General features: G+C 51.1%; 3 protein-coding genes across 3 annotated transcripts; 2 read left to right on the top strand and 1 right to left on the bottom strand.

The window, feature by feature from the left end:
- Nucleotides 1–377: 377 nt before the first annotated feature.
- Nucleotides 378–5,749, bottom strand: traf3ip2a (TRAF3 interacting protein 2a). The gene is made up of 10 exons (XM_089022730.1): nt 4,332–5,749; nt 3,470–3,512; nt 2,999–3,380; nt 2,096–2,197; nt 1,863–2,026; nt 1,700–1,788; nt 1,560–1,628; nt 1,400–1,504; nt 900–974; nt 378–809 (listed from the first exon to the last, which is right to left on the bottom strand). Exons 1-10 carry the CDS (start codon nt 4,476–4,478, stop codon nt 663–665), a joined length of 1,323 nt encoding a protein of 440 aa, XP_088878856.1. The 5' UTR covers nt 4,479–5,749; the 3' UTR covers nt 378–662.
- On the top strand, nt 992–7,865 carry srp9 (signal recognition particle 9). The gene is made up of 4 exons (XM_089022464.1): nt 992–1,290; nt 5,922–6,007; nt 6,637–6,705; nt 7,151–7,865. Exons 2-4 carry the CDS (start codon nt 5,936–5,938, stop codon nt 7,268–7,270), a joined length of 261 nt encoding a protein of 86 aa, XP_088878590.1. The 5' UTR covers nt 992–1,290; nt 5,922–5,935; the 3' UTR covers nt 7,271–7,865.
- A 1,335-nt stretch (nt 7,866–9,200) lies between these two features.
- LOC148883390 (scavenger receptor cysteine-rich type 1 protein M130-like) lies at nt 9,201–15,104 on the top strand. Its single transcript, XM_089022423.1, has 16 exons — nt 9,201–9,406; nt 9,829–9,855; nt 9,946–10,272; nt 10,361–10,651; nt 10,892–11,206; nt 11,278–11,565; nt 11,633–11,947; nt 12,059–12,358; nt 12,418–12,726; nt 12,817–13,131; nt 13,211–13,519; nt 13,670–13,963; nt 14,032–14,367; nt 14,438–14,548; nt 14,634–14,718; nt 14,795–15,104. Exons 1-16 carry the CDS (start codon nt 9,334–9,336, stop codon nt 14,928–14,930), a joined length of 3,831 nt encoding a protein of 1,276 aa, XP_088878549.1. The 5' UTR covers nt 9,201–9,333; the 3' UTR covers nt 14,931–15,104.
- The last annotated feature ends 14 nt before the right edge of the window (nt 15,105–15,118 follow it).

The raw sequence follows: 15,118 nt of genomic DNA, 5'->3' as shown, positions 1-15,118 counted from the left end.
TCGACTCCCGCTTATAAGCACGAGGCAGTTAAACGATTCGAGCTGTGCGACGTCACTCGCGAGTACTAACAATTGCGTACCTTTGCCATTACGACTGGCATCCATTTTGAGCAACTAACGTCCAACTGCCTTGACGACACTAGCAAACAAAGTACGTACGCCGGTCATTAGTAATTCGTATTGATTGTATTTAACACAACAAATATATTTATTATTTCGACATTTCAAAAGATGAGGAGAAAAAAATGCATTTCCAGAATGCTTTTGATTATTTGGAACGTGCTGCCACCGTCTGGCGAAAACTCTGTAATGTCGAGCGACGCCAAAGACGGCAAGGCACCACTAAAATAATAATAAAAATGAAAACATCCAACCAATAACAATACTATATTTTATTTATATGCGCCTTTCAAGGCTCCCAATGATACTTTATCAGTCACGGGATACGTTTTTTTCCTGCGGGTTGGTAGCGGCAGCCAAACGAGTTGCGTTCGCTCAACCCGGAACTAAATTTGACTTCCGCATCACACTCTTGGCCTCCGACAAGTCCCGATGCGCTTCCGCTTGGAGTCATCGCTTCTTATTTCAAACTCAACCGTACAAAAATGTGGCGCGCTCTGACGATAAGAGAATCGAGCGAGAAAAGTGAAGAGAGTTTTTTTTCAGAGTGGACGAATTGTGAGGGTGAGCGATGCTTCCGGTTGTGGAACAATGTAGCGTTCCTCCCTCAGCAAGCGCAACAAAAGGTCTTGCGTGTCTTGAGGCCACCTGTAGATCCGCGTGTTCTGAAGCCAACCGGGAACGTGTTTCTGTCCCACAAACACAGCAAGGCGGGGGTGAAACCATCGCGTCTTGGCGACAACGCCACATTTGTTTTGAAAGGCTTGCCTTCGCCTCACCTTGGTGGCGTTGCAAAACAACACCGGGACGAGTCTGTAATTCAGGCAGCCTTGTTGGATGAATTCGTTCTGGATCTGTACCAAAGACGATTGAAGATTCCATTTCAACATGAAGCGCAGAAATGAAAAACGTTTTGTTTTTTATGCCCCGGTTTAGAACCAAAAAACGGTTCTCTACCAAACTGAGTGCACCTGAATGCACCACTCGATCAACGTTACTTCATTTTACGTCACTTCCTTGTGCCAGTGAAGAAGACCGACGCATGATTCTCTGTCTAGATTGTAATAATAATCCATTTCAATTCTCAACGTCAATTTACAGTCTCTGGATCAAGTTCTTCTGTGGGTGAGCAGTGGCAGCCACATGCACCATCATTCACTCAACCCGGAAGTAACTCAAATAGATCGAAAGCTAGATAGCTAGCAAATAGATAGCAGCTAGCTAGCTAGATAAATAGATGAAGGAATTCGTGTGTGTGTGTGTGTGTGAGAGCACTCACCCGATTGTGGATGTACTTGGTGTGTAGCCGGTGCTCATCGTCACCATCCCCCTCGACGTCCTCCTTGTACTTGGGACTGATTGCCACAATGACGAGGACGGATTTCTGTAACGAGTCTTCCATCAGACCGGAGTTTCTTTCTTTTCAATCCAATACTTACGTCGTTTAAAAACCTGTCCATCCATCCGGTGATGCCCATTCGGATGGTTGGATTGTCAAAAATGTCAATCTAGAAATGAAGAGAAAGCAGAGGTTAAAGGTGACGGACGAGCCTTTTGATGAAGCAACGTGGGAGCCTACGGCGGGTTTGAAGCCTTGACTTGTGAGGAATTTGCCGAGGGTGGTCATTTCCTGCGCCGCGTCCAGCGAATACGTGATGAACACGTTCCCTACAGAGACGCAGAGTCAACAACCGACTTCCGTCCAGCTGCATGAGGGCGATGGACCTTCAAGCGTCACTTACGATACTCGTCGGGGAGCGTGACAACCCGCCTGGTCTCCCTGGTACCGGGTCCACCGTCGACTCGGAGGGGCTCGTTAAAACCGATCTGGCACACGACATCCCGGGGAGCCTCCCCGCCTTGTGCTTGTTGAGGTCCATTTGGCATTTTCTGCCCCGTTTGATTCCTGCGGAAGAAAATCGTTGACAAATGAGCCCGACGGGAAAACCTGATGGCGACGAGGAACGCTCAATACCATCGCGATGCTAATGGGGCAATTCCCTGACGTTGACACGCGCAGCCTCCGCAGCGACTCTCCTGCTTTGGACCGACGCCTGCAATGACAAAGTAGACGACGCTCCATCACGGAAAGACTCAAACTGGGAAATCGCTCGGAATTTGCCGACTCATCAATTCAGGCGCTCGCAAAGACCAAGCGATGCTTATAGGACAACCGACGCCATTTTGTTGCTTCCTAACTGACATCAGAAAAATGTTCGATAGCATCTATAATAGCCAAAACACGGATATTTTTAGTCAAATGAAAAACAACAATAAAAATGACTGAAAGTGTCCAAAAACGACTGCACTTCCAAATGACCCAGGAAATGGCGAGTTTCAGAAGGTCCCGCCCCCTTGTTCGTGACGTCACGCCAGGACGTCCTGCTTTGCTCTAGAATCAAAACAATGGCTTCAGATTGGGAGAAGATGCTTTCTTGTTACTCATCCACTTATGAATAGGATTCAAATAGTTGTGAAGAGGAAAGCATCAATGTTTGACATCGATTCAAGAAGTCCTTCCGGATCATTTTGAGGCGTCTGGACTCCAATGTAGCGTCCCAGAAAATGCACAAGATGGCGCCCAAGCTCCGTTGGAAATGGGCTGATTTGTCTGCTGGGAATTTGTGTCGACTAGTATCAAACAGTAGTAGTTTTGGTGCAACACACAACCATTCAGCATGGCGTTATTTATGTGTTTTCCTTCTAATTTCGCCATCAACACTGTGTTTTCAGATGAAAAAAATACCCAAAATGCATTGTGTGTCGCCTTCTCGGTCAGGGGCGTTCCAGACGTGACGTCACGTCAGGAATCGTCACCAACTGGAAAACAAGACTTCCTGAATATTCAGCGGCAACATTTAGCTATATGCACTTGCACTAGCCTTGAACATAGCGTGACGGGATGTCGTCGTTGACTTCTGACATGAGCGGGAGGGGGCGCTCCAGGCCGTCTCCCTCATCCAAGGACCTCCGACTCTCCTTTTGAAGTTCGTTAGAAGCACCGTGGCGACCCTCCCCTGGTCTCGGACGCCAAACGCAGGCGCCCTGGACCGACCCCGGAGGACTATTTTTTTCCACTTGGCTCTGGAAATAACGCTGAAGAAGTCTGTCCCGCCGGACAAAGATGCTGATTTCTTCCCCGCTTTCGCCGTCCCCCGTTTGGTGGCACCGTTGGCAATCGGGGAGCCAGTGGAAGGCCATTCCGGAAGGCGGCGTGCTCTCGTCCACCTCGATCGGAACGCTCTGATGAGAGCAGAGGCCTAAGGAAGCGGCGGTGAAACCAAAGAAGAGACGCTTCATTCAATGCACTCAAGCGTCGGGAATATTTTCTCAAATGGGCTTTTCTTACTTTTCCACGTGTCCATCGGGCTGCTGCTTAGATTGAAGCCACTCTACAGAAGTTGAAAGAAACAACGTCTTATTCGTTAGCTTCGTGGTACGATCAATGATTAGAAAAACGCTGGTTGTCCTGCGACCACTGCAAATTAGGACTCTCGAGGACTTGCGCACTGCAAGAATCCAAACAAAGGGCGTGGAAAAATCCTACTGGACCCTCTGCACCCTGCCCACCACCTTTTCCAGCAACTCCCGATCCATGCGCACCAAATCCAGCAGATATTTAAACGGCTTCTTCCCCCGTCGCCCTCTAAACAGTAACCCAAATAGAAGCGTATAGCGCAATTTTTCCATGATGATACTAGTGCAGCGTGTTCTGCCGGGAACAAATTCCTTGTGTGTTCCACATACTTGGCAAGAAAGATGATTCTGATTCTGAGAAGAAGGAGATCACTGAGAAACACGAACGAGGTGTGCTAAGTCCACTATAAAATAGAGTCCGACTGCAGAATTCTGCTCAAAATAATCACTTAGCTAGCTAGCTAGCTATTTGCGATCTATTTGCTATCAGCTATATAGCTATCTAGCTGGCTAGCTATTTAACTAGCAATCTATTGGCTATCTATTAGCAAGCTAGCTAGCTTTTTATCTGAGTTACTTCTTGGTTGAGTGAACGCTGGCGCGTGTGGCTGCCGCTGCTCACCCACAGGAAAAAAACTTATCCTGTGATTGTAAAGTGACCTTGAGAGTTTTGAAAGGCGCTTAGAAACGAAATGGATGATTATATAGCCAAACTGGAATGAATGAAATGTCACAGGCTGACTTCTGACTTTGTACGCTCCTTTGAGTGAAGCGAAACAATATGAAAGGCTCACCGTTCCAAAGGTCAAAAGTCGCGCTGACAAGTCACTCTTCCAAGAAAAATGACGTTTAAGAAGTTGGATGAAGCCCAAAGATTTGGATCTGGACAATGACAAAATGATACCTTTTTGTGGGAGCGCTTTGTTGGTCCGTCGCCGCATGACAAACCTGTTCTCACCCAAACAGGAAATATTTCTGTCGTGCTTGTCCCCACCCAACCTTCAACAGCCAATCACAACGAGATGACGCATTGCCCTTTTTTCTTGCTATGTCTTGACACTAGAATGTTAAGGTTGGCCTTATACAAACATGTACAAATATTTAGGAACATTTAAAAACGTGTAAAGGTAAATATGTGATGGCGGACACCGGATATAAGCAGTGATCAATCGTGATGTTCAATGATCATTACATTTGCATGTAGCAATGATGCTAACACCATATATAAAAAAACGTGCCCTGGTTCAAAAAAAGTCTAACTGACTGGCTATCTAGCTAGGTATCTGTTGGCTATCTATTAACTAGCTAGCTTTCTATCTATTTGAGTTACTTCCGGGTGGAGTGAATGCTGGCGCGTGTGGCTGCCGCTGCTCACCCGCACAAAAACATCCTGTGACTAAAGTGTCCTAGAGAGTTTTAAAAGGCGCTTAGAAGTGAAATGGGTTATTATTATTATTATTATTATTATATTTTTGCTAGCTATTTGCTATCTTTTAGCTATGTGTCTAGTTATTTGCTATCTATTCACTATCTAACTGACTGGCTATCTAGCTAGGTATCTGTTGGCTATCTATTAGCTAGCTAGCTTTCTATTTGAGTTACTTCCGGGTTGAGTGCCTGCCACTACTCACCTGCAGAAAAAAATATCCTGTGACTGTAATAATAATAATAATACATTTCATTTATTAGCACCTTTCAAAACTCTCAACGACACTTTACAGTTACAGAGGTTTTTTTTCTGTGGGTGATCAGCGGCAGCCACACGCGTCAGCGTTCACTCAACCCGGAAGTAACAAAGTAAAAAAAAAATAACAAAAATGCAAGCACACGGTGAATAATTAAGACAAAAATACCACATTTATTATTCCATATATGGTGTTAGCATCATTGCTACTTCAAGTGTCCTTTTGAAAGGCGCTTATAAATGAAATGTATTATTATTATTATTAGTGTTATGATTATTATTTTATCCCCCAGTTGATGTTCAGTCCAGTCCCAACACTGTTTGAAAGAATAGAAAAAAATCTGTTAAAAAAAGTGAAATAAATTGTTCTAGAATGATCTATGGGGAAGCGATTGGCATTACCCTCGCATTTGTTTGCTTTATTTTGGGATATTCTGAATCTATTGTGTCAAATTATTGTTGAATAATAATTTGTTGTAAAGTGTCCTTGAGAGTTTTGAAATGCGCTTATAAATTAAATGGATTATAATTTTATGATGGTTTTGGTTTGTTTCCACAAAGAAAAATGCGTGTTTTGAAAGGGGCAACCCGGAACCGTTTAACGTCACAACGACTTCCGGTTAAATGAGCGAGTGTTGTTGCTGACGTGCTGTTGTGAAGTTAGCGTGTTTGTCTCACTGTCTCGTCCGACTTTTTCCAGCCGTCAAAAGGAGAATGCCTTCCTTTCACACCTGGGAAGAGTTTGCTCGTGCAGCCGAAAAATTGTATCTGGAGGACCCAATGAAGGTCACAATTCTTCTTGGCAACACCACTTACTTAGCATTTTAGCCTTTAGTCGCGTTAGCATTGAAGCAAACAGATGCTAGCTTTATTTTTGGATGCTCGATCGAAAACTTTTTTTCATCGATACATTGATTAAAACAATCTGCACATGTGCGGTAATCTGTTTGCATTTCCGCTTGTGTTAGCGTTTTTTTAGCATTTCAAATAATGTACGGCGAACTGCCACTTTTAGACGGGAATTGTAATCATTTATAAGGTCATCTCTTTATTTTGCTATCTTTGCTATCTAGCTGGCTACTTAGCTAGCTATCTATTTGCTGTCTATTAGCTATCTAGCTGGCTACCTGGCTGGCTACTTAGCTAGGTAAATATTTGCTGTCTATTAGATATCTGGCTGGCTAGCTATCTAGCTGGCTGTCTGTTAACTAGCTATTAGCAAGCTAGCTAGCTTTCTATCTAATCCAACCAATCCAATCTATTTGAGTTATTTTCAAGATGGCGCTTGTGGCTGCCGCTACTCACCCACAGAAAAAAAACATATCCTGTGACTGTCAAGTGACCTTGACAGTTTTGAAAGGCGCTTAGAAATGAAATGTATTATTATTATTATTATTGTTCCTTCTTTTTTTTAGGCCAGAGTGGTCATCAAGTACAGACACTGTGACGGCAAAATGTGTGTTAAAGTGACGGACGATTCCGTGGTAAGACCTTTTCAATCTCTTACAATTTAGGGATGTGACAACATTTTTCAATTGACGGCTCGAATTTATATGGGAGGACTCCTTTAATCGATGTCAAACATTTATGCCTTCCTCTTCAGAACTATTTGAATCATATTCATAACTGGATGAGTAACAAGAAAGCATCTTCTCCCAATCTGAAGCCATTGTTTTGATTCTCGTGCAAGGCAAGACGTCTTGGCATGACGTCACCAACAAGGGGGCGGGGCTTTCTGAAACTGGCCCTTTCCGGTTTCATTTTGAAGTTGTTTTTGGACACTTTAACTCATTTGTATTGACTAAAAATATCAGCCTGCGTGTTTTGGCTATTTTAGATGCTATAAAACGTTTTTCTGCTGTCAGTTAGGAAACAAAAAAGTGGTGTCGGTTGTCCTTTAAGTCTTCTCTCTGCTTTCCCCCCTGTCAGTGTTTACAGTACAAGACGGACCAGGCTCAGGACGTGAAGAAGATTGAGAAGCTGCACGGGAAACTGATGAGACTGATGGTGTCCAAAGAGACGCACAGCGGCGCCATGGAAACGGACTAAGCCAGTCCAGAAGGAATCCTGCTTCCCGGGACGATGTTCTTCCTGGTTCTTTGGGAACATCAGCTGAGTGGAACTGATTAATGGAGCGATGCCGAAGAGCAGTAACGGAGATTTCATTTGAGCTGAAGGAGCTCATCCAGCGCTGTCAGAAATGACATTTCTATGCGCTTTCTGCACGTTTAGTGGAGCTTTTTTTTTCTTCCTTAAATAACGCGTTTTCCAGTTTCTCGACAGAAAGCGTTCCATCGCATTTCTGCTTCTGCGTGGATGTAGAAACGGGCAAAATGAGCGGCTTGGGTCGAGTGCGTGAAATGGACAGCATGCCATTCATTCAGCACCTTTGGTTTATTTGCTAGCTTTCAAGTGCGATGGATGATCAATGCGAGCCTAATTTTGAGTCAATCAACTTAATCTGATATTTGGACCCTGATTTTTATTTTCCCTTTCCTCCATGTCAACGAACACAACATTACCGTGTTCAACTTGTTCGTGTTTTACTATTATTTACATGTTTGTCAGCGTGTGCTACAGCTTTTGCACACTTTGGTTACAGTTGGAAAACGGAGGAGCTACTAATAAAAGATGGCAAAATGTCCATTGCTTCCAATGGGAGGAGTTATTTTTGTCAATTTTGATAAAAGTTCAAAAATATGTTGGGTCACCCTTTTTTTCCCCACTAATTATAGCGTCCATCGATTAGAAGGTTTCTACAGTCGTCATCTGAACTTCTTTCAAGGTCTTGGACGTTTGGCTACTTATCCAAGAGGCTTCGTCAGCGAGCTGAAATTTGCTGGTAGTTTTGGCCCTCTCTCAGTCTGTCTCTGAGAGAGCCCCTTTGTCTTCCTCCTCTGTCCAACTGATGAGAAATGTTTGTTTTTATACCGCAGGGAAGGGAAGGCCACTTTTGGAGAGAACTTGCTTCCACATTGACTGGAGGACCACGGGGCCCGCTCTCTGACCTCTAGTCTCTGACCTCTGGTCCGGCGGCGCTCGGCGTTTCCCATCAAAACGGGCCTCCGCAATGATTTACACGCCAATCAATACGGGAGTGGACATTTGCAAGGACAACAAGTAATGCTAATAATAATACATTTGATCTCTAAGCAAGCGCTTTTCAATTCTCTCAAGGTCACTTTACAGTCACAGGATAGGTTTTTCTGCGGGTGAGCAGTGGCAGCCACATGCGCCAGCGTTCACTCAACCCGGAAGTTAATAGATAGAAAGCTAGCTAGCCAGCTGGTAGATAGCTAGATACCGCTATAGCTAATCGCTAGATAGCAAGTTAGCCAATACACTGAATGTCACGATTAAATACACAGAAAGATTTAAAAATGCATTTTCTGTGTAGCGCTCTCTTGTTTCTATTTATAATTGCATTTTATTTATTGCATTGTATTTGTGATTAATTTTATTTATTAAAGTACCTATGCTTGTCTGTGACTGTAAAGTGTCCTTGAGAGCTTTGAAAGGCGCTTAAAATGTCATGTAGTATTATTATTATTAGTAGTAGTAGTAGTTAGATAGCTAACGAGCCATCTAGATTGCTAATAGTTGGCTAGTTCGATACCTAATGAGCCAGCTAGATAGCTAATACATAGCAAATGAAGTGATAGCTAACTGATTAGCTAGCCAGATAGCCAGCGAAATATAGATAGCTGAATCGCGAGATCAATAAAAACACATCACCCCTTGCAAAAAAGAAGGGAAAAAAAAGTTGATGTCCATATTTCCAGCAAAACTATTTGTCTCCACATTTTCCACAAAGTATTTGAACGCGGGTGGGATGTCAAGGAAAATGTGCTTTGATCATTTGAGACGGAAAGCATCCCAAATGAGGACATCACCGACTGCAGAAAATCAAAGTGTCACAGTTCACCTTTAATGATTGATCCAAATGTCAACAGGCTTTTGCGGTCCGAGTCCACATTTGACATGTTTCTGCCAGGCGCCCGTCCGTCCCTCCGTCCGTCCCGCCCGCTTGCAAAGGATTGGCCTCAACGCTTAATTTTTTGGGGGGAACAAATAACTTATCTTAGCAGCCACGCGCAACCATTTCTCCTTGAATGGCGGCGACCTTTCGACGACATCGAATCATGAACTCCGTTTGTGAGCGACAACTTCTTTATCTGACAATCGGTAAGTTTTGGCTTCTTTTGCTTCACTCCGAGTCCAACAATCCAGATTGACATTTCGCAAGGGCGCAACAAAATGGCTGTTGAATGAGAAATGTACACAAATTTCACAGCAGAAAAGTTATGAAAGGAAGAAGTAGAAAAAACCAAATACAGGACACATACTCGCGGCGCCATTTTGAAGTAAAAAAAAAACTAACAAATAACACGACAACACCGACACAGTCGTTCCTTCTTCAGCACTTGCTGTACCCTCTTTGTGACATGAAGCAGTTCTCGATGAAAGAGGAGATGATCAAAGCGTCCTTTTTAGCAGCTTGAGAAACGTCCCTGGCGTCGTCTGCGGTTGAAGCCAAAGCTGAAAATGTTGAAAGTGGCGTCAAGGGTGAATCCACTCTGACCGTTTGTCCTTGATTTCTGCCTCAGGTTTTCTGCATCTGTTGGTGTGCGCAGGTCAGTATTTGCCCTTGACATTTGACCCCCTCCCCTTTGAAAACACGACGTGAGTCCGGAGGTTTGAGTTGAGCGACTTTGACTTCCCAGAATGTTCCGGCGGCGACGTGCGCCTGGCGGGCCAGGCCTCGTCTCGCTGCTCGGGCCGGGTGGAGGTCCTCCACGCCGGCGCCTGGGGCACGGTGTGCGACGACCACTGGGACATCACCGACGCCCGGGTGCTGTGCCGCGAGCTGCAGTGCGGCTCGGCGCTGGCCGTCCGCAAAGCCGAAGTCCACTTTGGCCACGCCCGCGACCAGATCTGGCTGGACGACGTGCAGTGCGCCGGAGACGAAGCTTCCATCCTCAAGTGCCCCCACAGGCCCTTGGGCGAGAACAACTGCGGTCACAGCGAAGACGCCGGGGTGGTTTGCTCGGGTAAGACGGCTCACGGGTGGATCTGTTTTGCACCAGACCGTCTCAGGCTCTTCTACTCTCCGTTCCCCCAAAACGACGGCGCTGGCAGAACACGTGCGAGTCAGCAACGGAAGCAACCGCTGCAACGGCCGCCTGGAGGTCTACCTGGACGGCCGCTGGAGCAAAGTTTGCGGCGAGCTGGGTCTGGCCGAGGCCAAGGTGCTCTGCCAGGAGATCAACTGCGGTAAACCCCAGGTGTCGGCCGGCAAGCTCGACTTCGGCCAGTCCGACAAAGTCACGGCGGTGAAGACCACCTGCTCGGGCAACGAGACCTCCATCTCGCAGTGCTCGCATCATAGCGACAGAGAGCGCTGCGTGGACGCCACCGTTTCCTGCTACGGTCAGTCCGCGGTTGCGTTTCCAGGGTGGGGCGAGGCGGTACCTCGGTTAGTCGTGATTCCGCCACGAGAGGGCGCTCATCGGCCGAACCGGTCACCGAAATTAACCGACTCCGTTCCGTCCGTCCCACTTGTGGGCCACGCAACTCGGGCGAGGTACCGCCCGCCGCATTGGGTCGCGACGCGCCAACGAGGGCGCTTTGGCTCATCTCTTCCCCTTCCGGCGGCGCTTCTGCGGCCAGACAGCCAGCCGGTGCGCCTGGTCAACGGGACCCACCGCTGCGCCGGGCGAGTGGAGATCTTGTACCTGGACCAGTGGGGCACGGTCTGCGACGACAAATGGGGGATGCAGGAGGCCAGCGTGGTGTGCCGCGAGGTGGGCTGCGGGGCCCCCCTGGAAGTCAAGTACAAGGCCTTCTTTGGCCGCGGCGACCGCCAAACCTGGCTGGACGACGTGGAGTGCCAGGGCCAGGAGAAGTCGCTGGCCGAGTGCACGCACCGAGGATTCGGCGAGCACGACTGCAGCCATCAGGAGGACGCCGGCGTCATCTGCTCAGGTAGCGACTCGCCAGGCGCGCCGCCGAGCCCAGCGCGTGGCCTCCCCCCACGCCTGTTGTACCGTCTCCAGAAACCCTGCGACTGAGCAACGGGAGCGCGCCGTGCTCGGGCCGCCTGGAGGTCTTCCACAACGGCGAGTGGGGCAAGCTGTGCGCTCACAACTGGCGCCCCGAAGAGGGCAACGTGGTGTGCCAGGAGCTCAACTGCGGCGACATGTCCCACTCGCTCCGGGACTTTGGCGAAAGCCAGCTCGCCAGGAGCTACCAGGCCTCCTGTCCGCCCGCCGTCGCCTCCTTCGCCCAGTGCGACGTCCGGGAGACCTCAGAGGTGTGCCGGGGCCTTTCGCTCTCGTGCCAGGGTAAGAGTCGCGAGTCGGGGGGCCTCGGAGAAAGCGCCCCCGCCCCGTAACGACCCGACCGTCGCAGGCACTCCGACGCTACGGCTGGTCAACGGCACGGATCACTGCTCGGGCCGGGTGGAGCTGTACCACGACGGCGTCTGGGGGACGGTGTGCGACGACTCGTGGGACATCGCCGACGCCCAGGTGGCGTGCCGGGCCATGGGCTGCGGCACGGCCATCACGGCCAAATCGGGCGCCTATTTCGGCGAGGGCGCGGGAGAGATCTGGCTGGACGAGGTGGGCTGCCTGGGCAACGAGTCGTCCTTGAGCGACTGCCCGCATTCGTCCTTCGGCGACAACAACTGCAACCACGGCGAGGACGCTTCGGTCTTGTGCTCGGGTGAGCTTCCCACGCTCCGGACGGGCCGCTTGGCCTCGACTCGGCCACGCCCCCAAAGGTCCGCTGCCGATCCCCGTCGTGATACCGAGTGGTCCGGTTCTATCTTCCCAGCCACCATCCGACTTCTCAACGGGACGGACCAGTGTTCGGGCCGCGTGGAGTTCCACCACCGGGGCCGCTGGTGGGCGGCCACCAGCGCCCGCTGGGGCTTGCGCGAAGCGGCGGTGGTGTGCCGGGAGATGAACTGCGGCCAACCCGTCCGGGCGGACGGATCCTTCGGTCAAATCGCCGACGTCGGCGGCTACCAGGTGGCTTGCGACGGCGGGGAGACTTCGCTGGCGCAGTGCTCGCTGCGCGAGGACGTCCCGAGCGGCCACCTGCGCCCCCGGGCGGCAGGCGTCCAATGCTCGGGTACATTTTCCCGCTCTCGTCGGAGTTGGCCCACTTCTGGCAATGTTTTCATCCCGCAGGCAACGTGAGGTTGACGGGCGGCCGCCACCGCTGCGCCGGCCGAGTGGAGTTCTACGACAAGGGCCGCTGGGGGGACCTGTGCGGCGAAACGTGGGACGTCAGCGACGCCGCCGTGGTGTGCAAGCAGCTGAATTGCGGCAAGGCCCAGAAGATCACCGCCGGCGTGGAGTACGGCCACGGCTCGGGCCACGTGTGGCCGGTGCAGATGGAATGCGGCGGGACCGAGTCCACCTTGACGCAGTGCCCCCAAAGTTCCTTGCCGGAGAGATCGTGCAACACCACGTCGCTCGCCGGCGTCGTCTGCTCAGGTCGCACTCAACGTCCGCCGTCGCCGTTCAGAGAATAGGCCGACTGATGGGCAATTTTCACCTGAGCTAAAATGGTGCGCCTCGCTTCAGACAGCCTGGAGGTGCGCTTGGTGAACAGCGACATCGAGTGCGCGGGGCGGGTGGAGGTCCGCCACGGCGACGTCTGGCACTCGGTGTGCGACACCCACTGGGACCTGGCCAAGGCTGACGCGGTGTGCCAGCGTCTGGAGTGCGGCCGCGTGGTGAGCGTCCACGGCGGCGCCCACTACGGACAGAGCGACGGGCCGGTGGTGGAGGCCAGCGGCGCCTGTTTCGCCAACGCCACCTCCCTCCAGAAGTGCTCGCTGGAGGGTTTCGCCGGCTCCGCCTGCGATCACGCGAGCGACGCCGGCGTTTCCTGCGCAGGTCAACTAGTTCCGCACGCGGTCGGCCGCCTTTGTTTTCTCCTTTAACCTCGCCGCCTGATTGGCTCGTTGGCTCGCAGCCAAAGTGCAGCTGGTCGGCGGCTGGAGCGGCTGTTCGGGCCGGGTGGAGGTGTTCCACGCCGGCCAGTGGGGGACGGTGTGCGACGACGAGTGGGAGCTGAGCGCCGCCGACGTGGTGTGCCGGCAGCTGGGCTGCGGCCACGCCGTGTCGGCCCCCGCAGCCGCCCACTTTGGGCGGGGCCTGGGCCCCATCTGGCTGGACAACGTGGTGTGCCAAGGCCAAGAGTTGGCCGTCACCCACTGCGCCCACCAGGGCTTCGGCGAGAACAACTGCGGACACTCCGAGGACGCCGGAGTCATCTGCTTGGGTAATTCCATCAATTCCTAGGTCCGCGTAGGTTTGAAGGCGCCATTACGTTCGAGGAGTCCCACAGGGCTCCCTCCTCTCCCCACTGATTTTTCTTTTGGACCTCAGTTGACGTCCGTCGATGATCAATAACCCCCCCCTGCCGTTGTAGGTGCTCTGGAGAAGCCTCAGATCGCGGTGAGCCCTTCCGCTGAGGTCAGCTGGGGCGAGAATGTGGAGTTCACCTGCACCGTCCTGACGGAGCACGTCGGCGGCACCTTCCTACTGAAGAAGATGCAGGGCCTCTTCAAGCTTCACAAGTACAGCGAGAACGAGGCGGCCACCTTCAACCTGCCCAGAGTCAACTTCAGCCACGCCGGCTCGTACTTCTGCGAGTATCAGAAGAAAGTGGACAGCGACATCATCTACTACCCGCAAGGGGAGCCCGTGGAGCTGGCCGTCAGAGGTTCTGGCTGTCTCTGAGCCGTCCCGCCTCTGGGTTCCGGTCGCCAACGACTGTGTCTTTGTTGCCAGTGTCTCTGGAGAAGCCGGTCATATCCATGACCACCTTCCAGGTGATGGTGGTCTACAGCCCGCGGGAGGTGTCGGTCACGCGGGGCAGCAGCTTCTCCCTCACCTGCTCCGTCCATTCCCTGTACCCCCACGGCGTCTTCTACCTGAAGAACACCCGCACCAACGCCACCAGCGCCAAACCGGCCTTTGGACACGCGGTTCTCTACGTGGCCTTGTTTGACTTCCCCAATATCGGGGACGAGGACCAGGGGGCGTACGTGTGCCTCTACGCCGTCAACTTCTCCTCCACGCCCTTTTGGTCCACTCCTTCCACCTCCATGTACATCAACATCGTCGGTGAGACCCGAAAGACCCGTGAAGGCTTGACCGGAATCTCTCAAATTTCTCATCTGGTGGTCGCCTGCAGCCGCCACGTCTTCGGGGACGGTCTCTGGCATCGTCTGCGGGGTTCTGCTGCTGCTGCTGCTCATGATCGCCGCGGCTTATCTGCTCTGGAGAAGAAGGAGGCGGGGCGCCGGTAAGCTCCGCCTTCACAAAGCAACTCAAACCTAGCGCCGCCGATGTTGGCTCATGACTCCCGGACGTTTGGCATTCTCTTCCAGGCACCTCCATTCAGTTTAGCAACCGACCGGGCGGAGTCTGCAAGGCCGACTCTGACGACGCGGGCAACGGAAGACTCCGAGGCGGGTGAGGAAAAGGAAAAAAGTCCTTTTCAGCTCCATCTCGCAATGAAACGTGCCAAAAAGGCGCTTTGGCTCCTCAGATCGACCGCCGCCGGCGAGGGAGCCGCCCGGAGCCAACCGGCGGACAAGATGGCCGAGGCGGACTCGGCGGAGGCGGCGCCCGAGGATCTGGCGGGCCGAGTGTGTTATGAGCTGGAACCGCTCGTTTTCTCCTGATGGCGCCGATACTTTGGCTTGGCTAACTGTGCCGTCGCTAACGATCGCTGCATCGGTCAAAAGGACAAGAGCTTATTTTGCTCTCATTTCAGAAGTTAGGCATCGCTAACGCGCACTTCCGCCTATTTGCAGGTTTTTTTTTCTCGATATTTAAAAATAAATACACAAACAAAATCTTTGGAGGGTTT

This window comes from Hippocampus bargibanti, linkage group LG19 (genome assembly GCF_051943395.1).
Source record: "Hippocampus bargibanti isolate YZ-2025 linkage group LG19, ASM5194339v1, whole genome shotgun sequence".
NCBI lineage: Eukaryota > Metazoa > Chordata > Actinopteri > Syngnathiformes > Syngnathidae > Hippocampus > Hippocampus bargibanti.
The sequence above is the reverse complement of the archived record's forward strand: the minus strand, read 5'-3'. Positions and strand labels throughout refer to the sequence as shown.